Genomic DNA, 23,836 nt, shown 5'->3' on the forward strand with positions numbered 1-23,836 from the left:
TTTTGGCTATAATTCTTTTCAATAAAGTTGCAGATTTTTCACCATATTTTGACAGAAACCCTTTGAAAATGCATTTCACCAGATTTGTTTTTTGAAGTTTGTATTGCTTCAGAATTTATTCCTATTTCCTCTCTATGATTCAAAATAAATGTTAGAATTGAAATTTCTAAATTAAACTACTACTCTTTCTTATCAGCAATAATTAAATATTAAAAATGTATCTAACAAAATTTGTTAAAAGAAAAATGTTAGCTGATTAGTTTTAAAAAGAGATCAACCACAAATATGGAAGAATAGAAACCTAGAATAGACCTTGTGTGAAAATGACCCTGAACAACTAATTGTTTAGGAGAACGATTGTCACTTCAGTTGTTAAGTATAGAAAAATGAAAGATATTCAACATCAGAAAAATAGAAACAACACAGCCACTAAGCAGCCCTTTTATCTTTGTATGTTGCTTATCCCTCCCTGGGCTAAATACTAATTATTTTTTATGTGAAAGAATTCTAAAACTATTTAAAATTTACTTCATGCCAGGCATCATTTTGGGTTCTGGATTTATACGTAAGTTGAGTGAAGAAAGCTACAGGCAATGTTGATTTCTTGACAATTTTTACTAAAAAGGAATAAAGAATTAAACTTACATTTCAGATTTCTCCTCTGAGCTCTGGTTTCCTATATTCAGCTGCCTCCTTGGCTGTGCTGCAGGCATTTCAGGTTTACTGCTTTGCATGTCTGAACTCTCGATCTTTCTCTCATGCCCTCTCCACCTTCACCTCCCCAACCTCAGCGTTCCTGACCAAGCTGCTCAAGACTCAACCTGGGAGCTCCTTGACCCTTACCCTACCCTCTATCCAAATCACCAGATCCCATTGCTTTTAATTCCAAAATGCCTTTCAAATAACCTGCTTGCTCTCTGAAACCACGATTGTTCTTTTTTGGTTGTTGTCTTTAATGGCCCAACAGCCAAAGTGCAAAGGGTCATTATGGGAATTAAATAAAATTGCATATGTTGTTATTTAACATTACTATAAAAACAATCCTTTTATTAAGTGATCTAGGGACTTTGAACATAGTGACAAAGGTAAATCCAATCCTTGATTTTGATAGAGATAGGCTTTAAATGAATAATCCCCAAAATAAATGTATGTTTGCAAACTCTGGTAAGTGCTAGTAAAGAAGAGCAATGGGTATATTGGCAGGAATTAGGAAAGCTCAGTGAGCAAAGTGACTTCAGAAGAAAACAAAATCTAAATACTTGAGCAGTGTTCCTTCCATGCTTGTAACCTTGTAAAGACTGCCATTTGCACTTGGGATAACATTTTAAATCTCTAACGTGGCCTTCAGCGCCCTGCAGCATTCGGCTTCTGCCTGCCAATCTAGCCTCGTCTTCCTCTACTCTCCTCGTTTGTTTCTGTTCCCCATGTATGTTGTCTTTATGTCTGCCTTTCTGTCTTCTAACTCATTCCTACCACAGGGCCTTTGCACAGGATGTTCCTTCCATCTCCAAAGCTCCTTGCTGTGCTCTTTCACAGGCTTTCCAGGACCCGACCAATTTAAATGAAGCCTCGCCTTGTTTTCTGTTTTATGTCTTTGGATGATTTTCATTCGCTAGCATGTATAAACATTTTCTTCATATAATTACAAGTTTACTTATTTGTTTAAAGTCTCTTTCCTTCTTTAGACCTCATGTTTCACAAATACAAGGGCCATGTCCATTTCCCTCTCAATGTATGCCTGACATGGAGTAGGCATTCAACAAATATTTGTGAATAAATCTATAAATCACTGAATAAGTTCATGAAAAGACAAATGGAAGAAAGCTGCAATAGAATCTTTAAACTGTAGGAGATGAATAGATAATAAGTATAATGAAGAAGCTATGCCACGATAGAAAAGAACACAGAATTTGAGGTTAGAAAATAAAAGTTCCAGGGTTAGCTCTTCATTTAATTAGCTCTAAGATTTTGGAAAACTCATTTAACTTCTGTAATCTTATATTTTTTCAACTGTAAAATGAAGATAATATCAGTGATGTAGTGAAAGTCAAATGAGATAATATATGTGAAAGCGCTTTTTAAATTTGAACACAGCATGAATTTTTTTGTGTTAAAGCAAAAATGTCCAGGGATAATTCAGCTGATGTTTAAAGTACAAATTTCAGATCGCTGGCCTCTACACTCCAGTCGCATTCAGGAAATTGCCACAGAGGTAAACTAGTGCACAAAGACAGCATCAACGTAAATTCTGTGCACTTAATTTCTTTTACCTATTAATGTAATAATTAAATAACAGTTCATTGGATGTACACTATGTACCAGCTTCTATACCATGGACTAAAGCTATAAGTAAGAATGCACCATCATTTTTCATTTAAAAAGGTAATAAACCTAAGGCACAGTGCATGGCAAACAGAGGAGCAACAAAGATTCAGGAAACTCCTGGCAGAAAAGATTTTGGAGATATAAAAAAATTTTGGAAATGAATTCAGGTTTTACACTTAGCACAGACATATTGTTTAGCCTCAATGAGTCCAATTCCTTGCTTGTGTTGAAAATTAAGGTCAATAATACCTACCTCCAATGTGGTTGTAAAGAGTCATTTAGTTATTATATGTAGAAAACCAGATATACTAGTAACTTAATAAATTTTTGTTTTCTTCTTTATCTTTTTTTCTCAAATCTCTTTATTGGACACAAAACTAATGAAGCTCATTTATTGCTGGCAAATAGATACTAAATCTCTTTGTATAATGAACAAATACAGGAAAACTGATGCACAGAAGAAAATACGCTAGACCAGAAGCTGCTTCTTTTAATCAGCCTTCATTATCTTCTGTCTTTACTGCAGAAAGCACAATTCCGTAAGGTGTCCACATGCAATTTGTGAATCTTGCGAATATCTTTTTAGATCCTGTTATCCACATCATTCACTGAAAATATTTATACAAAGAAGGGAAAGAACAGGATGGCAACAGTAAACATCTTTCCAAGCATACATAGAGTTACCTTTGGCAAAAAGGATCAGCAAATCATAACCTTAGGGCATGTGTCACATTTCTGGGAAACAGAAACTGACATTGTTTCCCTGCAGATGGTCTTGTCCTCTAAACAATTTTGAAACTCCTTAATCTCTCAAATTCATCTGAATGCTTGTAGGCAGTACTCAAGGAGAGCTGTTCAATGTCATGTAAAAATATAATCCAGACTTTCTGAAGACAGAGCTTGCAGCTAATTTGAAAGCAATGCAGGATAGAGTTTAAGATCATGGACTTTGGAGTCAAGTAGCCCTGGCTTCAGGTTGTCTTACAGCTGACGGATGAGGGGAGTATATTCTTTTCCCATTGCTGCTGTAAAAAACTGACATGAATTTAATGAGTTAAAACAACACAAATTTATTATCTTATAGTTTAGAATGCCAGATGTCTAAAATGGGTCTGCAGGAATCTGTTCTTTCTGGAGGATCTAGGGGAGAATCTGTTTCCTTGCCTGTTCCAGTTTCTAACTGCTGTCCACATTCCTTGGAGCACGGCTCCTTCCTCCATCTTCAAAGACAACAACCCAGCATCTTCTCTCCTTTCTGACCTTCTGACTCCCTCTTATAAGAACTCATGATTACATGGGCTGCCCCAGATAATCCAAGCTAAATCTCCACATCTGAAGATGTTTAACTTGTTCATACCTGCAAAATCTCTTTTGCTATTTAAAGTTCCATTTTGCTTATATTCATAAATTTCAGGGATTAAAACATGGACATCATTCCATTTATTACATCATTCCATTTATCGCCTCAGTTCTCTTATCTTTGACTTAAGATCTGCAATAGTTCCTATTGCAAAGGGTCATTATGAGAATTAAATATAATTACATATGCTGTCATTTAACATTACTATAAAAACAATCCTTTTATTAAGTGACCTTGGAACTTTGAACATAGTGAGAAAGGTAAATCCAATCCCTGCTCTTGATAGAGCCTTTAAATGAGAATCCCCCAAATAAAGGTATGTTTGCAAACTCTAATACAAAGTGCTACTAAGGAAGAGTAATGGGTATGTTGGCAAGAATTAGGAAAGCCTCTCTGAGCAAGTAGCTTTTAGTTGAGATTGTATGAATAACCAGGAATTACCTACCTGAGACAAAAAGTATAAAAGAACATTCCAGAAAAAGGAAAAAGATATGCAAATCCTCCCCACAGGAATGAATGTGGTGTATCCAAGGAATCTGAAGGCATAAAGACATAGCAGGTCATGTTCAAAGAGGTCATGCAAAGTTTACGTCAAGAGTGGTTCAATCAGAGCGCTTATTAGGAAATATGGCTCTGGGGCTGTGTAGGGAATTTGGGGCAAGAGGCAAATCAGGAACACCAGGAAAGTGAGTTCCTTGATCTTAGTCTAGCGAGAGATGATACAGTGTTTTAGGCTGGGGTCCCTAGGAAGCAAACTCTGAGATGCAGAGCAGCAGTCAGGTGACTGGTTGTAGAGTGCTGTTGGGATCAATGCCTGCAGATGGGAAAGATGCAGGATTGGACAGAGGGAGATCTCAGCCTACCCTGAAAGGTGCTCTGAAGTTTAGATGACCCCTTAGAGTTGATACAGACAAGGAGAGCAGGATTTTACACCCCCATGTGGATCAGTCACTGGATATAGCTGCACCTGGAAGGGAAAAACGGTACCCTTAGGTGACGTAAACTTCTTCAGTAATATCAGTCCCCAAAGAGGGCTGATAGCTGAGCACCTGGGAAAATCTTAAAGGGAATTCTGGATCACGCATCACAGCATCCACCATATGAAGGGCTGGCATAAATGGCAATGAAAATAGAGAGAAAGTAGATGGCTTTGGGAACATTTTCTAGATAGAACTGACAGAACTTGGCCATAGATTATGTATATGGAGAGAAAGAAAAGGAGTTATTAAGGATCATAGCCAGATTTATTTTATAACAGAATGAATATGTATAACATATTTTTATATATTTGTATTGATTAGTTAGATGAATAAATGAGTTTATACTTCAGAGGCCAGGGCTAGGTAGGGATCAAAATTTAGGAGTAATCCACAAGTAGGGTATCAGAAAAAGCATGAACCCACATAAGAATCACTTCAAGAAAGAATATAGTATAAGAAGGCTGAGGCCAGGCATGGTGGCTCACGCCTGTAATCCCAGCACTTTGGGAGGCCGAGGCGGGTGGATCACCTGAGATCAGGAGTTCGAGACCAGCCTGACCAACATGGTGAAGCCCCGTCTCTACTAAAAAAAAAATACAAAATTAGCTTGGCATGGTGGCGCATGCCTGTAATCCCAACTACCCGGGAGGTTGAGGCAGGAGAGTCACTTGAACCAGGAGGCGGAGGTTGTGGTGAGCAGAGACCACACCATTGCACTCCAGCCTGGGCAACAAGAGCAAAACTCCGTCTCAAAAAAAAAAAAAAAAAAAAGAGAGAACTTTGATAAATCCTTGAGTTATGACAATAATTAAGAGAGGTTTTGTGAATCTCTTGTCCTCTGCTTGGCACATAATAAAAGCTCAGTAAATCCTTGTTGCCATAATAATAACTTTTTTTTTAATTTAGCAAGGGAAACGATGCTGCCACAAAGGTGTGCTATATAGGCCTGTAAATCCATAGCCATAGACAGCAGAACAAAAGCTCTTCTGGAACCCTTGGAAAAACTGGAACACACATGAACTGCATGGTTGGAGAGTTGACCACTGGCACACCTAGAAATGTCTTTCAAGGAGGCATCCTTCAGAAGAGATCAGCCTGGGCTCCTGTTTGTTATTCATTCCTCGCATCTAATTTTTCAGCCATCCTCTTAGCTTTACCTTCACAATATGCCAGAATTGGATCAGTTCTCACTACCTCCACATTCTCCCTAGTGGAAGCCTTCATCCTCTCTTTCTTGGATTATTGAACATCTCCTGACTAGTCTTCCTGCTCCCCACTCCCTGCTTGCTTCCCTGAAATCTATTCTCTTCTAAGAAGTGTCAGTAATCTTTTAAAATTATAAGGAAAACTATGCCATTTCTCTGCTCCAAATTCTCCAAAGCCTACCTGTCTCCTACAGTGTATGAGCTAAATCCACAATCAAAGCCTGTGAGGTTGCACACAGCCTGCTCCTGCCCTCTTTCCACTGCCTACTCGCCCTTACCTCATCTCCTCCCACTCTGCCCTGCTCACTCTGCTCTGACCACACTGGTCCCTGGCTGTTGTCCATACACTCTTTGCACACTCTTTTCTTCAACCCTCTGCACTTGCTCCTCTGACAGCACCCTTCCTACAGATATCCATATAGCTGACTGCCTCCCTCACCACCTTCAAGTCTTTGCACAATGTCTCATTACAAGAAGCTGTGCCTGAATATCCTAGGAAAATCTCAACCTTCTCCTTCCACTCCTGTACAACTCTGCTTCATTTTTACTCATAATATTCCTTACTCTGACATGATATATATTATAAATGTATGTTTCTATTGTCTATTTCCCAGTAGAACATAAACTTCTTTAAGGTAAAAAAGGGATTCTTTGCATGGTTTGGTTTGGTTGGTTTTGTTCGGTTTACTGTTTCATTTCCAATGCCTCAAAAAGTTCTGGCTAATAACATACCTTTAATAAATATTGATTAAATAAACGAGTGGATAAATGAGTAAGTGAATTAATGAATTAAAATATAAGGAGAGTCTCTAACTTAATTTCCTAGTGAGGTACCTTCCCCATGGTGTCTCCCTTTGCGCATTTTCTAGATCTTACCTGACTAGATAAAAAGAAAAATGAAAAGACCCGTCCTGCTTTCTTAAAGGACTAGAAAGTGGACCAGGCGTAAGATCCACAAAGAGAATCTCCAGGACCCTTTGAAGCTCACATTTAGCATATGACAACTCCATAGGTCAGTGAGGACACTGGCTGGCTTGAATATTGTGGAAGACAGGAAGAACACGTTTATATGCTTCCAAAGAAGTTATTGCTCTATGTCTGGGTAATGCCAAAATAAATTTGAAAACAAAAGATCACCTCGTTCATTTTGGGTACTGTGCACGTAAAACACTTGATTAACTTTTCCTGCTGGCTTTTTTGATAGCTATTGTTGTGGATGTATACACAAGCCTAAGGAGATAGCCTCTACTATTCATATTATTACTATATTGTTGTGGATGTATACACAAGCCTAAGGAGATAGCCTCTACTATTCATATTATTACTATATTGTTGTGGATGTATACACAAGCCTAAGGAGATAGCCTCTACTATTCATATTATTACTATATTGTTGTGGATGTATACACAAGCCTAAGGAGATAGCCTCTACTATTCATATTATTACTGTATTGTTGTGGATGTATACACAAGCCAAAGGAGATAGCCTCTACTATTCATATTATTACTATATTGTTGTGGATGTATACACAAGCCTAAGGAGATAGCCTCTACTATTCATATTATTACTATATTGTTGTGGATGTATACACAAGCCTAAGGAGATAGCCTCTACTATTCATATTATTACTACACTCAAATTACAATTGTCTTCAGTGACACTTAGCACTTGTATACAATCTTTGAAAAGTCACCGTTTCAAGCTGTGTCATGTCAGCGTTTTGTATGTAAAATCCCATCCTAGAATTGATCACACCCCAAATTATTATCCTTGATTGCTCAGCTCTCTCTCAGTGGCTCTGGAGTTGCCCCTGATACGGACGTCCAAAGGGCACTGATGCGGACTGCCAAATGTTTGCAGTGCACTTTAATTACTTCTCTGGGAATGAAAGGTTTCCTGTGGTTAGCAGAACTCCTTGTTCTAGCTGTCGTTTGGGAAGATTTGAGAGTCTAAGCAACCTCGTTTATGTCTTATCTTTGCATTTTCCTGTATTCAGCTATTTTCTTAAAGGAAGGCCCAGGTCTGTATTATCCTACTGCCACATATGAAGTAAAATGAATACTCACAGCCCTGCCCCTAATTACTGAACACAGCTTTTAGGAACGTTTTACACAAGAACAGGATATTGGCAACTCAACTGTTAAGGCTTTCTGTGATTATTCTTCCTGGAGATCACTCTGATGTCACCAGTGTAATTTGAGCCTGGAGCTTTTGTTCACACTTTAAATAGCAGTCCCAGAATGATTTCACTACAGACTCTCTGGAAAGCCTGGGAGCTGAATTCCGGAAGATCCCCACATCGATGAAAGCAAAGCGAAGCCACCAAGCCATCATCATGTCCACGTCGCTACGAGTCAGCCCGTCCATCCATGGCTACCACTTCGACACAGCCTCTCGTAAGAAAGCCGTGGGCAACATCTTTGAAAACATAGACCAGGAATCACTACAAAGGCTCTTCAGAAACTCTGGAGACAAGAAAGCAGAGGAGAGGGCCAAGATCATTTTTGCCATAGATCAAGATGTGGAGGACAAAACACGTGCCCTGATGGCCTTGAAGAAGAGGACAAAAGACAAGCTTTTCCAGTTTCTGAAGCTGCGGAAATATTCCATTAAAGTTCACTGAGGAGAAGAGGATGGATAAGGACGTTATCCAAGAATGGACATTCAAAGACCAAGTGAGTTTGTGAGATTCTAACAGATGCAGCATTTTGCTGCTACCTTGCAAGCTTCTCTTCTGTCAGGACTCCAGAGGCTGGAAAGGGACAGGGACTGGAAAGGGACCAGGACTGAACAGACTGGTTACAAAGACTCCAAACAATTTCATGCCCTGTGCTGTTACAGTGAAGAACAAAATGCTTTCAGCAAGGATTTGAAAACTCCCGTCCCTGCAGGAAAGGATTGATGCTGATAGAAGAGCCTGGACAGATGTAATGAGAACTAAAGGAAACAGATGGCTGGAGATGACATATATCCAGGGTCACTTTGTCAGGCCCTAGGACTTAAATTGAAGCTGAACTTTTTTTTTTTTTTAACCAAATAGATAGGGGAAGGGAGGAGGGAGAGGGAGGACAGGGAGAGAAAATACCACGCATAAATTGTTTACTGAATTTTTATATCTGAACGTTCAAAATATTGCCAAGCCTGAATATTGTCTATTGGTATAGATTTTTAGAAATCAATAATTGATTATTTATTTGCACTTATTACAATGCCTGAAAAAGTGCACCACATGGATGTTAAGTACAAATTCAAGAAAGTAAGATGTCTTCAGCAACTCAGTAAAACCATACGCCACCTTTTGGTTTGTAAAAGGTTTTTTATACATTTCAAACAGGTTGCACAAAAGTTAAAATAATGGGGTATTTTATAAATCCAAAGTACTGTGAAAACATTTTATATATTTTTTAAATCTTCTGACTAATGCTAAAACGTAATCTAATTAAATTTCATACAGTCACTGCAGTAAGCATTAGGAAGTGAATATGATATACAAAATAGTTTATAAAGACACTATAGTTTCTATAATTTATTTTACTGGCAAATGTCATGCAACAATAATAAATTATTATAAACTTTGTGGCTTTTGGTCTGTGATGCTTGGTCTCAAAGGAAAAAATAAGATGGTAAATGTTGATATTTACAAACTTTTCTAAAGATGTGTCTCTAACAATAAAAGTTAATTTTAGAGTAGCTTTATATTAATTACCAAACTTTTTCAAAACAAATTCTTACATCAAATATCTGGGAAGTTTCTCTGTCCCAATCTTAAAATATAAAATATAGATATAGAAATTCATAGATTGACTCCTTGGCATTGCTATTTATGTATCCATTAAGGATGAGTTTTAAAAGGCTTTGTCTTCATACTTTTGAAAAATTTCTTCTATAATTACAGTAGCTATGTACATGTGTACATCTATTTTTCCCAAGCAATATGTTTTGGGTTTAGAGTCTGAGTGATGACCAAGATTCTGTGTGTTACTACTGTTTGTTTAATAGGAACAAATATAGAAATAATATTATCTCTTTGCTTATTTCCCATTAAAACTATAATAAAATGTTTCTAGGACAGCATACATAAATGCCTGCTATGCTTTCCTAACAAAAATAAAATTTTTCCAGAAGTTAAGCATTTTAGAAACACCTAAAGTGTTTTTCAAAATGCTGATCATAGTAAGTCAAAACAAGTGAACTACCTCACATCTGCTGGGAGGGTTACAAGTCAGGATTATAAATACTATGTTTTTAAAAAGAAAATCAAATGGCAAATTCTATTTTCAAATAGTAATTTACTCATTCACTGAAGATAATGCAAATCACTTTATTAAAAAGGAGTTCTTTCCAAGAGAGCATTCAGGAAGATAACGCATTAATATGCAAAATTGTGTGTGTGTGTGTGTGTGTGTGTGTGTGTGCATTTTTCTAGGAGGAATATTGATAATTTTCACGAGATTTGTAGAGACAGCTATAACTCCAAAAAAAGTTATAAACAAAAAAAAGGGTTTGGGGAGTAGCAGGAGGATTGGAGGAAGCCTAACCCCGGCTGGGGTCATCCTAGACAATTCCATAGAAATTTTCCCTGTTTCATTTTCCCTGTGCTGTGTTACGGGAGTATGAAAGAGAAGGCTGTAAAGAGGCCCTCGGTTCCATAACCCTACTTTCCCATCCTTATGAACTGAGCTTTCTTGATGTTTGCTGCGTGTGCTAGAAATAACTTCCTCCTCCTGATAGGGCCCATCAGTGAAAATCTTTACTTTCTATTCAAAAATTGAAGCACACTTGGATGCTAAATGTAGTTCAAGGGTTAAGTGTATTATATATACTCATAATTATTTACTCTGCCACTGTTGTTTTCAATAGGGTACAAAGTATATCTTCTCCTCTTTTCACATTAGCATGTATTAAGTTGTTTTCTTGCAGTATATTACGTTATTTTCTGATTTCAAGGCTGTAACATGGGAGACAAATTAAAAAGCAATTTGGATGCACTCCACAATGGTATGGAGAATAATAACACATCCAGTAGATTATCACAAACATGTTGTCTTTACCATTCGTGGAGAACAAAAGTTGGAATCAATTTAATTGCATAAGGATGATTTTTAGCTTCATAATACATTCATTACTTAATGTGAGGTGAAAATAAACATCATTAGAACAGGGAGGATTGGTTCAGTTTAGAAATTTATGGCACAACGATAAACAAATATATCTCAGGACATCTCACTGTAATTGAAGAAATAAAAGCAGCAAAGATTAAATAGCTCATTAATCATATTTGTATCATGAGTTCACAATAATAACTTTCACTGAGTATTTACTCTCAGTCAGACAATTTTCTAAGTGTTTTTTTGTGCATTACTAATACATCACTTAATTAGTGCCATGACATAAATGCTAAGGGCATGTGTGTGTGTAATATAGTAATAAAACTGAAGCACAGAGAGGTGCAGTAACTTGGTCAATGACACGCAGCTAATAACTCCAGAAATCAAATCCAGGAACTCTGGCCTTCATTCCCAGCCACTAGACTATACTGGTTCTTTAGGAGAAACCAACCTTCTCTTTTTCTTTTAAGTAATGACACTTCTATGTTAGTCAGTCATGAAGACAGGAAGGCCTGGACTCTGAAGCATCACTTTTTTCTGACCTGGGTATGTTTGTCTATTTATTTGTTACATGTGCTACATGGGGAAAGCGTCTTAGTTTAATGGTTTTAATTGTATCAAGGATGTGCTTAGATATAGGCTTTCAAGGCTGCAGTTAAAATAACACTTGTATTAGCATCCTGGAACACAAGGCCACACGTAAGCTCTCTTCTAGTCAGTCAAGGCGTTAGGTCTTAGTTTGTTCATTGAAGGAACTCAGAAACCATGGATTCAATATTTTATTCACTCAGTTCATCCCCTGGCCCACAGCAAAGGGGGATTTGTCTAGCAGATAGGATTTTCTGAGAAAGGGGTCCAGGGTGTATGGTTGACTATATTTTTCTCATCATCGGAGGGTAACCAGGGTACGCAATTGACATTCCCTTAGAAAGTTTCATCTGCTAGTAAACTAATAATGAAGCCATGGCCTGGGGATTGCATGTTTTTTCAGAGTATTTAATTGACCTTTCTATACTCCACATGAGGGTTTCTCAGAACAGCCTGTATGGATTCCCAGCAGAACAGATGTGGGAGGCAGGGCAGCATTTGTATCTTACCCATTCATGCAACAAAAATATAGTAAGCACCCATATGTGGGAGCCTCCATGGCCAGAATGGATCCTAGTTCTCCATATCAGAAGAACAGGAAAGGTTTTTAAAAGGGGTATCACACGGTGAGAAGTGTGATGGGAGTTTAGACAGAATGCTCTGGAAGCATAAGGCAGGAATTATGTGTGTGTGTGTGTGCGCGCGTGTTTGTGTTTGTGTGTGCGTGTGTGCTTGCGCATGTGTGTGTGTGCTTGTGTGTGCCTGTGTCTGTATGTCTGAGTGTGTGTTTGGGGAGTAGCAGGAGAATTGGAGGAGGTCTAATCCAGTTGGAGGAGACCCTAGCAAATTCCACAGAGAATTTTCCCTGTTTGAAAGTAGGAGTTGGGGGAGTAGAGAGAAAAATTTTTATTTCAGCCTATGTCTATAGTATTTGCAAAGACAAGGAGGCAGGAAAGAGTATTTGAGAATCTCCAGGCAGTTCAGTCTGACTAGGGGCCTAAGCATTCCCAGCTAATAATTAGGATGGCAGCCAGGGCCGGGTGCCGTGGCTCACTCCTGTAAGCCCAGCACTTTGGGAGGCCGAGGCAGGCAGATCACTTGCGGTCAGGAGTTCCAGACCAGCCTGGCCAACATGGTGAAACCCTGTCTCTACTAAAAAATACAAAAATTAGCAGGGTATGGTGGTGCGTGCCCGTAATCCCAGCTACTTGAGAGGCTGAGGCGTGAGAACCACTTGAACCTGGGAGGCGGAAGTTGCAGTGAGCCGAGATGGCGCCACTGTACTTCCAGCCTGGGCTACACAGCGAGACTCCACCTTGAAAAAAAGAAAGGCAGCTGGGTCTTAAATGACAAGCGTAAGTATTAATTTTATTCTGGAGGTAATAGAGAAACATTAAAAGTAACATTTACTGTCTAGCTACTGTGTATTGGGTCCTAGGAAAATATACGGTTAATAGCTTGAAAAATAATCCACCATCTAGCAGTTGAACTTGGTCAGATTCTGCAGAACTCTGTAGCTTCACACTGAATGAAAAGCTATAGAGGACCTTTGCAGTTCAATAACAGTGGGCAGCAATGTGGCAGCTGAAGATAAAACAGAAGTAAAAGATTATGAAGAAAAGCACTGTGAGGCCAGATTGTGGAAACAGTAAACTAATATATTGCCTAATTAAATACTTAAGAAATTGTGACTATACCTGATCCTTATAATGAGTCTTATTATTTAACAAGTATTATAAATAAATGGTTATAAGCTCTTTTTTTTCTCTTGAAAAACTCTTCTGCAAACAGTTTCCAGATAGTTTAAGTGATTATCATGGGTAATGCAAATGTGTTCTATTTCAATGTCTATACACATTGACAGTGGATATGGTTCAGCAAAGTACTGGCAAAACTATGTTACAGAGCTTTGGAAATAAGCATCCTGTGCCAGTAAGATTTAGCAGTGTTGTTGTTGTTGTTGTTGTTTAAATTAAAAGTGGATGAGTAATCAGAAGACTTTTAGTGTAGCTACTTTCTCCCCTCTGTACTCCTTACACACACACAAGCATGCACACACACATACACACACGTGCACACAGACACATGCACACACATGTGCACACACACACTACAGATACATAATCCTACTAGAAGTATATCAGTTTTTTTCCCTGAGCTTTTGTTTCCTCATCTGTGGACAATTGCATCATGTTGAGCAAACAACCCCAGACTGAGCCTGGAATTCTGGGGTTTTTCCCGGCCCTGCCTTAGACAAATTCCTTTTTTATCTCTGGGTTTCATCTGTAAGAAAAAAAAACAGCTAGACCAGATGGATGATGTCTGTGACCTTTATCAGCTCTTATATTCTACATCAATGGGAAATAGCAACTGTGCCACCTTACGTGATAGGATTTTTTTCTGGTATTGCATATATGATAAGAATTTCTCCTAAGTATGATAAAGGCCTAATTAAAAAGTTTTCATCTTTAGCCAGTGGTTGCTGAAGGCACAATGTGAGGAAAATCAGTTTTTGTATGTATATCTCTGCTTTTTCATAGCCTGCCTGCATTCTGGTTGGTTGGTGCCTGTGCCAGGGCTGGCTGGCTGTCAATATTTTGACTATCTCTTCCATAGCCAAGCAATGACAGAGTCACTGAGACAATCTTCACTGTTGGTGAGAATTGCATTCATATGTAAAGTTTTAAAAATAGAGATTCTTAGTCCCAAACTCTTCAGGCATTGTTTTTAGGACTAGGTATTTGTACAAAGCTCTACAGTCAACTATAAAGAACATGAGATATATGGAACCATTTCTTACGTTACATTGGCACTTCTGTTGGTAGCATTTCATAACATAAAGACCAAGAAAGAGGGTTTGATTTCATGGCATTAGTAGAATTTGTTTTACCATATTAATTCTGTCATTAATTGAAAATGATACTGATAGGGTTTGGCTCAGTGTCCCCTCCCAAATCTCCTCTTGAATTGTAATCCCCACATGTTGAGGGAGGGACCTGGTGGAAGGTGATTGGATCATGGAGACAGTTTCCCCAATGCTGTTCTTGTGATAGTGAGAGAGTTTTCATGAGAGCTGATGGTTTAAAAGTGGCAGCTTCCCCTGACCACTTTCTCTCCTGCCACCATGTAAGACGTGCCTTGCTTCCCTTTCACCTTCTGCCATGATTGCAAGTTTCCTGAGGCCTCCCCAGCCATGTGGAACTGTGAGTCAATTAAACCTCTTTTGTTTATAAATTACCTAGTCTCAGGTAGTATCTTTATAGTAGTGTAGAAACAGACTAATACAGATACCCTCCAAAAATAAATATATTTTCAGGAGAATAATTACAGTATGTATTTATGTTAATTAATTCATTCTGGGTTTTTTCTTTCTTGAATTTTGGTCTGATATTTATCTACCCTGATACATGTATGTTTGACCAAAAAGAAAGTTTCTGTTTCTTACCACTACCTATCCTTTAAATTTTTTTGCAATTTGTCTATGTTTATTATTTATGCCCAGGTTTTATCATCTGAAAGATTCCAGAGAAGCCCAGTGATCCTGATCCTGAAGGGTACTGGCAGCCACAGTATCTGAAATGCTGTGTCTAGGCCCATCTTCCCCTGACACTGCAGAATACCTAGGACAGAGCAACTGTTTCCAGGCCTACTCTTATCACAGTCTCCTTGGGGACTTTTAAAAATCCAGGCCTTTGGACTTAATGATTCAGAGTTTCTGGGGCTGGACACCTGCTAGCTCCATGCTTCAATCACTCCCCAGGTGATTTTGCTGCTCGGTCATATTGAGAAGCACTGGCCTAGATTAAAATCACAAACTGTGCACGGTGTGAGGACACGGCTCATTTCAGTTCATCCATGTATCCCCAGGCATATTGCAGGCCTCAATACCTTTTGGACCGAACAACTGCAGCAAAATGTGACTAGGACTTTACTGTGGAATACCTTATTCCTACTATTTCTAATTCAAATAATACTATCATTTTGATTTTGCTCTAAATTTTATTTGTTTTAAGAAATCCTACCAACTCACAATGATCACATCATTATCTAACTCCCATCAGGCTCCCATAAAGCATACAGTTGCAGCAATGAAAACACATTTTTCCAAAGAATGTAAGGGCTATCTCTGCCTAAATATATTTACCACTTGCCTGCTATTATGGAGATTCATTTCTTAGTCCAGAGAAGTTTGACTTTTAAAAAATAAGAATTAGGCTGGGCGTGATGACTCACGCCTGTAATCCCAGCACTTTGGGAGGCCGAGGCAGGAGGATCTCTTGAGCTCATGAGTTCAAGACCAGCCAGGGCAACACGGCAAAACCCTGTCTACAAAAAATACAAGCATGGTGAGGCTGAGGCAGAAGGATTCCTCGAGCCTGGGCAGTCGAGGCTGCAGTGAGCTGTGATCGCACCACTGCATTCCAGCCTAGGCAACAGAGTGAGACCCTGTCAAAAAAAAAAAAAAAAAAGAATGAGTAGCACTTATCACTAGCAGTCACTTCTATAAACTAGAATACCAGCATTTAACAAAGCACTTTCTTCCTAACAGCAAATATCTTCCACTGAGATCATGTGGTTTTAATCATACAGGGAGAGTGGCAGAAGAACAGAAAGATTGAAACCAAGAACAGAGAACACCTGAAATTGGTAAGGAAGAAAACGACCAAAGGTAGTATTTCACTAAGAAAAACATCTTAATTTTTCCTAGCCCTTGTCTTGGCTGTTACATAGTGGGATAGCTCGATGTGCGTACAGCGTGGTTGGCAGTAGAAAGATCAATAGAGGAGTTTATAGGGTTTATGAAGACCTGGATTCTAATCCTGCCTCAGCTATTTATGAGGTATGTGTAAATTTTGAGTAAATTACTTAATGTCTCATAACCTCACTTTAACATTTATGAAATAGGGACAATAATACCTTCTGTATTAGTTTACTAAGGCTTCTGTAACAAGGTACCACCAATTGGGTGGCTTAAACAACAGAAACTTACCTCTTCACAGTTCTGGAGGGGGAAAGTCTGAGATCAAGCTGTCAGCTGGGTTGGTTTCTTCTTGACTTGTACATGGCCATCTTCTCCCTGTATCTTCACCCTCTGTGTGTGTCCGTATCCTAATCTCCTCTTCTTATAACGGCACTAGTTATATTGAATTAGGGCCCACATTAAATACTTTAGTTTAACTTACCAACCTCTTGCAAGGACCTGTCTCTAAATGCAGTTGCATTCTGAAGTGCTGGGGATTAAGACCGCAACACGTAAATTTTGGTTGGGGAAACAGAGTTCAGCTCATAACATCTTTGTATTTCTTTCTCTTGCTTGTTGTAAGCATAACATAAGGCAACATATGTGAAAACACCCACAAGTTCAGTATGATATCTGTGAGGGTAAGGTCCTTGGGGGCCAGGACAGCACTTTGCTCATGGTTGAATTCTGCAAAGCTTCTTGCACAGACTCTGGCGTGGGGTGGGTTCCTCATAAGTGTTTTCTGAACATGAACACACAAATATCCCTTAAAAATGAGGTATTTGTTTATTAACCTCTGAAGTCAACATCTGTACCCTTTTTGTCTCTTAAGCATCTCTAAGGAGGGCTAAGTCAACAGTGTTCCATTAGCATTAAATAGCTGAACCTGGGGATGAACCACAGTTCATGCTGAAAGAGCCATGTCAAAATGGCATTGTGCAATGGTGCATTTCTGCCACTAAAAACTTTGTTTGCTTTTCATTATACAGGAATGGCTTCAAATGTTCAGTGGAAGTGAACAAGTTCTCGTATTGTTTTCTCCTATTCTCTTTCCAGCTTCAGGGTCATATGTCACAGCTCTGGGCATTTCATTTGGGTGAGTGAAAGGAGGGAAGGGAGCAATGCTGGGAAGGTTTAAAATCTCCAAGTGATATACGAGGAAAAAGGCTGTGCTCGTCACAAAAGTAATTCTATCTATCTTACCTTATATAGTAGGAATTTCAGCATGAATAGAATTAGTTTAGAGGGCTTCATAATCTGTGCTCAAGAAGTGTGGGAATCTTGGTGGAATAGAGCCCTGCACGATGTTGTTGGAGATCAAATGCCATTGGCTACTATCTAATTTCAATTTGAAAAAAAAATTACTAAATGTATATCATATCAACTCTGAAGACCCTATTACTTTGACACAGAAAAATAACTTAACAAAATCAATTGACTAAAATAAATTAGCCAAGCAAGGGTGGGATACCATGTGGCCAAAATAACAATCTGAATGTCTGGTTTTTAACTTTTCATTGTTAATGATCACATGATCCTGCTGAGTAGACATAAGCCAGTGTTGTCATTTCATTCTACATATATTTGGAAGATGAAGATACCTACATCCTCATCTTGTTTACAGGATCAAAGAGGCCTGGGATTCTTCAATGATTATCTAGCCTGGCATGTGGACTCTCAGTCACCCTTGAGGGATGTCAAGACCAGGATTCTGTATATATTGAATAGATTTCATATGTATTTCAGTTACTATTCCTTTATACCTTTAAAAAAAGTTAAATTGATGTAAGAAACTGATTAAATTTTTCTCTTTCAATTTTAGGGGCTCAGTTTTGCTATTAGAGACGTTTGTAAAAATTCAACACGAATAAGACAGAGCTGGTTTCTTGGGCAGGACAAGTGCATGCCAGAGGCATAACCACTCAAAACTCTGCTCTTCAGCTAAGAAACACCAGAAATTCAATACTCTAGGCACCATGGTTGAGAGATGGGGAGGCTTACTTATGCCAGCTAAACTCACAGCCTGCAATATGAACAAGGACCAGGCTTGGTGGCTCACACTTATAATTTCATTACTTTGGGAGGCCAAAGAGGAAGGATTTCTTGAGTCTAGGAATTTAAGGCCAACCTGGGTAACATAGCAAGACTTCATCTCTACAAAAAATTTTAAAATTAGCTGGGTGTGGTGCCATGTGCCTGTGGTCCCAGCTACTTGGGGGCCTGGCTGAGGTGGGAGGATTGCTTGAGCCCAGGAATTTGAGGCTGCAGTGAACCAGGACCATGCCACTGCACTCCAGCCTGGGTGACAGAGTGAGACCCTGTCTCAAAACATAATAAATAAATAAATAAATAAATAAATAAATAAATAAATAAATAACGTAGGACCATTAATTTATTCATCCATGGGAAAAATTTAAGTGCCAAGGAGGAGGAAAAATTATAAGTGAAAGCCAAGCAAGATCAAGAGTCTTGAAGGCAATTTCTCCTTGGCTTTGGCAAGGTTTGAAGGATTAGCTTCACAGCAGAGACCTCTTAGCTACTGACCACTACAACATTTACCTTTTGCTGCATAACAAGCTGCCCCAGTACTTAGCAACTTAAAATGACATTCAATTTAACTCATGATTCTGTGGGTTAGCTTGGGTTCTTCTGGCCTGGGCCAACTCAACTCTTGTCTGCTGAGCTCTCTCAGGCATCTGTGGTCAGTTGGTAGCTGGGTGATATAGGATGACTTCACTCACATGTCCGATTGGCAGGTTGTTGGCCACGGCATCTTGACTCTCTTCCACCATTTTTTGCAATCTGCCATATTAGCACTTAGGGGCTTTCATCATAACAGTGCTGGATAAGCATTTGTCAAATTCTATCTTTCTCTTTGCTCTGTTTGTAGACACCATGCTCACCGTCTTCTTTCTTTGTGACATTATCTTTTCTGGAACAGGGTGCACTATAAATGACCACATTTTACCTTATTCATCAGAGTCACCCTCCAGGCCTTCTTCCCTGAACTGAGATTCAGATTAGTTCATGAAACTCAGTCACTCATTTAGAAATATATTTTTATGGACTCCCATGGCTAACAAATTTGATTCACCAAACTCAGTCACTCATTCAGAAATACTGTTTACTCACTCGCATCACTAACTAATTTTTTCTATAATGTGTGAATGTTACCAATGTAATATTCCGAGAATATTCACTGTGGTTTTTCTGTAATTTCTTGATTGTGCAGGGATGGCAGAGACATCTCTCTTATCCTCAGGTACCCATGGCAGTGCCAAAGCAGTTGAAAGGCATGAGCAGATCTCTGAAAAATCATAAATGCCGTAAACCACCCTTTCTTAGTGCCAGCTTCCTTATGAAATATATAGATGCATACCACTGAATATCTGAGCTTGTTCCTCTTGTTAACCTCACTTTGTGGAAAGGTTTTCAAATCAACTGCTAAAAATGCCTGTTCTTTTCTCTGGACAGTGGACATAGAGAGACATGAGCTGAGGGAGACAGACTGACTCAGGGAAAAGAATTAATGGAAGCACATGGCTCCCGCAGGCAGGAAATGCTTTGATAGACCTTTTCCTCTTTTTGTTACCAGGAGGACCTTGACAATAGACTCCACCTTGGAGCAGCTGCTGTGTCCCCCGTAGGATGATCACAGCACATTTTCCTTGTCAGACTTGGAGTCTGCACCAGGGAGTGCTCAGGAAGGGACCAGTACAATGTTGGGGATCTGCCCTTGAGCCTCCAAGCCGTGCGATGGGTGGAGACGTCACCCCAAGACACTCACAAATCCTTTTGGCACACGCTTCAGGAAGACCATCTGCTTTTGTTGTTCCTCTGACCTTTTGTTAGCACCCACCCTAAATTGGAAATAAATTGCCAGAAGAAATCTGAAGCCTAAAGCAGTTTTAGACCCTGATGTCAAAGCAAGTCAAATTAGTAAGTGTTGGTTTAGCACCTAACATGTATCCCAAATTGTGCTAGATGTTGGCAGTGGAAGGAATATTTTTTCAATGTCTAAATAGCTTCAGGACTATATAGGATCTTGAATAATTTAATTTAATCTTTTCAAAATTTCTACAAGGCAAGTATTACTATATGCATCTGATAGATCAGGAAACTGAAGCTCTGGAGGTTCACCAACTTTTCTGTGCCAGTCTAACTTCGTAAGGTAGGAAAGTATAAAGTCAGACTTCTATCTCAATTTCATATATGATTTTATGTCAGCTCTGACGTATTCCCAAGTCTGACGCTTAACTGCTTTTTTCTCCCTAATCTTATATACCATGTCTAAGAGGCTCTATGAAACATTGGCAAGGAAGAGACCTGGTTCTAGCCCCATTCTGATAGGTGACATGGGATAAGTCACTTAACATTCTGGGTTTCATCTTCTTCTGGAACGTAAGAGACTAGGACTAAATGAGATGACAGCCCTTCTAATTCCTAAATTTATAACTGTGTTACAAAATGTGGTATGGGCTCCACATTCATTAGGATGGCAAGTAAAAAAAATGGAAAAGAAGTATTGAAGAGAAGGTGGATAAATTGGATCCACTGTGCACTGCTGGCAAGATTGTAAAATGGTGCACCCATTGTGGAAAATAGTTCAGCAGCTCCTCAAAACATGAAGCGTAGAATTGTCACAGAAATCCTGTAATTCCACTTCTGGTAATATATTAAAAAAATGAAATTAGGAACATGAGTAGATACACTTGTGTTCATAGCAGCATTATTTACAATAGTCTAAATGTGAGAACAACACCCATGTTCATCAACACATGAATGGATAAACAAAAAATGGTATATACATACAACGGAATATGATCCATCCTTAAAGAGGAAGAGAATTCTAACACAAGCTACAACATGGGTCAACCTTGAAGACATTATTGCAAAGTGAAATAAGTCAATCATAAAAGAACAAATACTGTGTGATTCCGCTTATATGAGATACCTAGAGTAGCCAAATTCATAGAGGCTGGGCTCAGGAGAGGAGAAATGGGGGGCTTAATGTTTAGTGGGTACAGCGTTTCAGTTTGGGAAAAGAAAAGAGCTCTGGAGTTAGATGATAGTTTCTCAGCATTTAAATGTACTTTATGCCCCTAAAATATTTACCTAAATATAGTTGAAGTGGTAAATGAAACTACAATTTAAAAAAGGAAGTTAAAAAAAATGTGGTTTGAATTTCAGTAACAAAACACAATAATTCAAAAAAGAATTCACTTTTTTTTTTAGAAATGTTTGCATCATTCAATTTCCAAATTATTTAGTGACCTTTAAAATATTGCAGATTTACAGGCTTACAGGGGGACTAAGATTACACTCATCTGCATTATAAGCCCCAGTGAAAAGGATGAGAAGTTATCCCGGCAAAAGATGGAGAAAGGAGAATTTTAAAGAGGGGAACTAGTTTAAAACAAGATTCTATTTTGGAAAAAGCATAACATGTTCAATAAAACTAGAGCAATTTTCTGGAGCAATGTTGCTTAAACTCAGAGAGCAGGAGAAAGGATAGCATGAGCTAGAAATGGAGACAGGCAGGGCCAAAGCACTTGAGGCTGGGTTAAAGTTTACATTGTGCTATAGATAATACTAATAGAGCCATTGTAGACTTTCAAGCTAGAGAATATCAATATTTTTATTCGTGTTTTTAAAAGATCAAGCTGGCAGCATTTTGGGGAAGAAACAGAGGGTAGAGAGCATAACATGCTATAGGCAGCTACTATAGTTGTCTAGATTAGAGCACATGAAGAAGAGATGGAAAGTAGTTGAGTGTTAGAGGTAATTAGGGAGAAAGCATCACCAGAATTTGAAGATGCATTGGCTTCATCCTCTGCATTATGATTTCCCAATTAATCATTTCCCCCCGGTGTCATAGTCACCTTCACTGAGCCTCTACCATCTTCCACTAGAGTGTTGCGATAGCTAAAGGAGTTCACTGCCTTCTGCTCTTACCCTTAAGTGGGTCTTTTATATTACAGCTAGATTTAGCTTTCTAAAATGCCACTCTACACACATAACTTCCCTGCTCAGCACTTTCAAAGTCTACCCATTGCCTACAGTATTAAGTCCAGCTTCCTTAGCTGGGCATTCAAGGCCCATTGTAATCTGGTCTCTCTAAACCTACCTAGCACATTGCTTTAACATGGACTGGCCAGCCATGGTGGCTCATGCCTGTAATCCCAGCACTTTCCCAAACTACCTCCCAGGCCGAGGTAGGTGGGTCACCTGAGCCCAGGAGTTCAATGCCAGCATGGGCAATGTGGCAAAACCCTGTCTCTACAAAAATACAAAAATTAGCTGGGTGTGGTGTTGTGCACCTGTAGTCCCAGCTACTCAGGAGGCTAAGGTGGGAGGATCAAGGTCGCTTGAGCCCGGGAGGTTGAGGCTGGAGTGAGCATGATTACGCCCTCACTGCAAATCAGTGCAGTTTTTCTCTCCACTCCCTGGCAAATCTTTCTCTCCAGGTCTTTTTCCTTAATGAACTGAAGGCTCCTTGAGGGAAGGACTGGTCACATTCATCCAAACCCCTGGATGCTGTCTGTTATAGAGTTGGGCCTTAAATACTTGCTCCTTTGAATTTGAATTGAATTTAAAACATTATGGCAGTCCTGGCGCAGTGGCTCGCACCTGTAATCCCAGCACTTTGGAAGTCTAAGGTAGGTGGATCACCTGAGGTCAGGAGTTCGAGACCAGCCTGGCCAACATGGTAAAGCTGCATCTCTACTAAAAATACAAAAATTAACTGGGCATGATGGCAGATGCCTGTATTCCCAGTTACTCGGGAAGCTGAGGCAGGAGAATCACTTGAACCTGAGAAGTGGAGGTTGCAGTGAGCTGAGACCTTGCCATTGCACTCTAGCCTGGGCAATAAGAGTGAAACTCCATCTCAAAAAAAAAAATACATATATATATATATATACGTATATTGCATATGGATTAAATGTGTATTTGTGTGCTTATATAAGTGTGTTTGTGTATGCATATGTCCTATTCAATGTGCTATGTACTATACAATATACTATAGATACAATGTATATATACAATGTACTATATAATGACTAGATCAGAATACATAGACAAACCAGGTCATTTTAGCATTGTGTCACCATGAATTATAATAAAATATAAATTAACATAGATGATAATGATCAGGGTGGCAGAAATTACCTCCAATATAAATTTGATGAAGGCGAAACACTTTTCTTCTAGTAGGTCACTGGGTCCCCCTGAGTCTAAGCCCGTGTCATGTACGTTGTTATAATCAATAAATATTTGTGGAATTCTAAATGAATAAAGGGAGAAGGTACTGAAATTTAGTTCTATGAATAAACACAATTGTAACCCCTGGAAAAGGAAGTGGTTAAAGCTATGTTAAGATCTAAGACAAAAACAAAAATAAACAATAATAAATACAAGCCAAAAAAAATCTGAAAATCTTCCCCTATAGTGAATGCACATTACATTTTTTTTTTCACTAAGAATATCTTCAGACATGGCAGCAAAACTAAATTGAAGACATTTTTCC

General features: G+C 38.8%; 1 protein-coding gene and 1 long non-coding RNA gene across 4 annotated transcripts in view; both read left to right on the top strand.

Annotated features, from left to right (window-relative positions):
* The window catches only part of LOC134761849 (uncharacterized), a 68,353-nt gene that overhangs the window by 42,262 nt on the left and 2,255 nt on the right, over positions 1-23,836 (top strand). Inside the window, exons 4-6 of one of the 3 annotated variants that reach the window (XR_010141004.1) lie at positions 15,070-15,327; positions 16,117-16,214; positions 17,298-17,404. This is a non-coding gene — a long non-coding RNA (uncharacterized LOC134761849). Of the gene's footprint in view, positions 1-15,069; positions 15,328-16,116; positions 16,215-17,297; positions 17,493-19,903; positions 20,248-23,836 lie in introns of all 3 variants that reach the window. The other 2 variants (XR_010141005.1, XR_010141006.1) reach the window with 2 other exon arrangements.
* Positions 8,065-9,448, top strand: TCIM (transcriptional and immune response regulator). The gene has a single exon (XM_002819031.6). It carries the CDS (start codon positions 8,174-8,176, stop codon positions 8,492-8,494), a length of 321 nt encoding a protein of 106 aa, XP_002819077.3. The 5' UTR covers positions 8,065-8,173; the 3' UTR covers positions 8,495-9,448.

The sequence above is a fragment of the Pongo abelii genome, chromosome 7 (assembly GCF_028885655.2).
Source record: "Pongo abelii isolate AG06213 chromosome 7, NHGRI_mPonAbe1-v2.0_pri, whole genome shotgun sequence".
NCBI lineage: Eukaryota > Metazoa > Chordata > Mammalia > Primates > Hominidae > Pongo > Pongo abelii.

Coding starts and splice junctions, on each gene's coding strand:
- TCIM (XM_002819031.6), top strand. CDS start 8,174: ATGAAAGCAAAGCGAAGCCACCAAGCCATCATCATGTCCACGTCGCTA.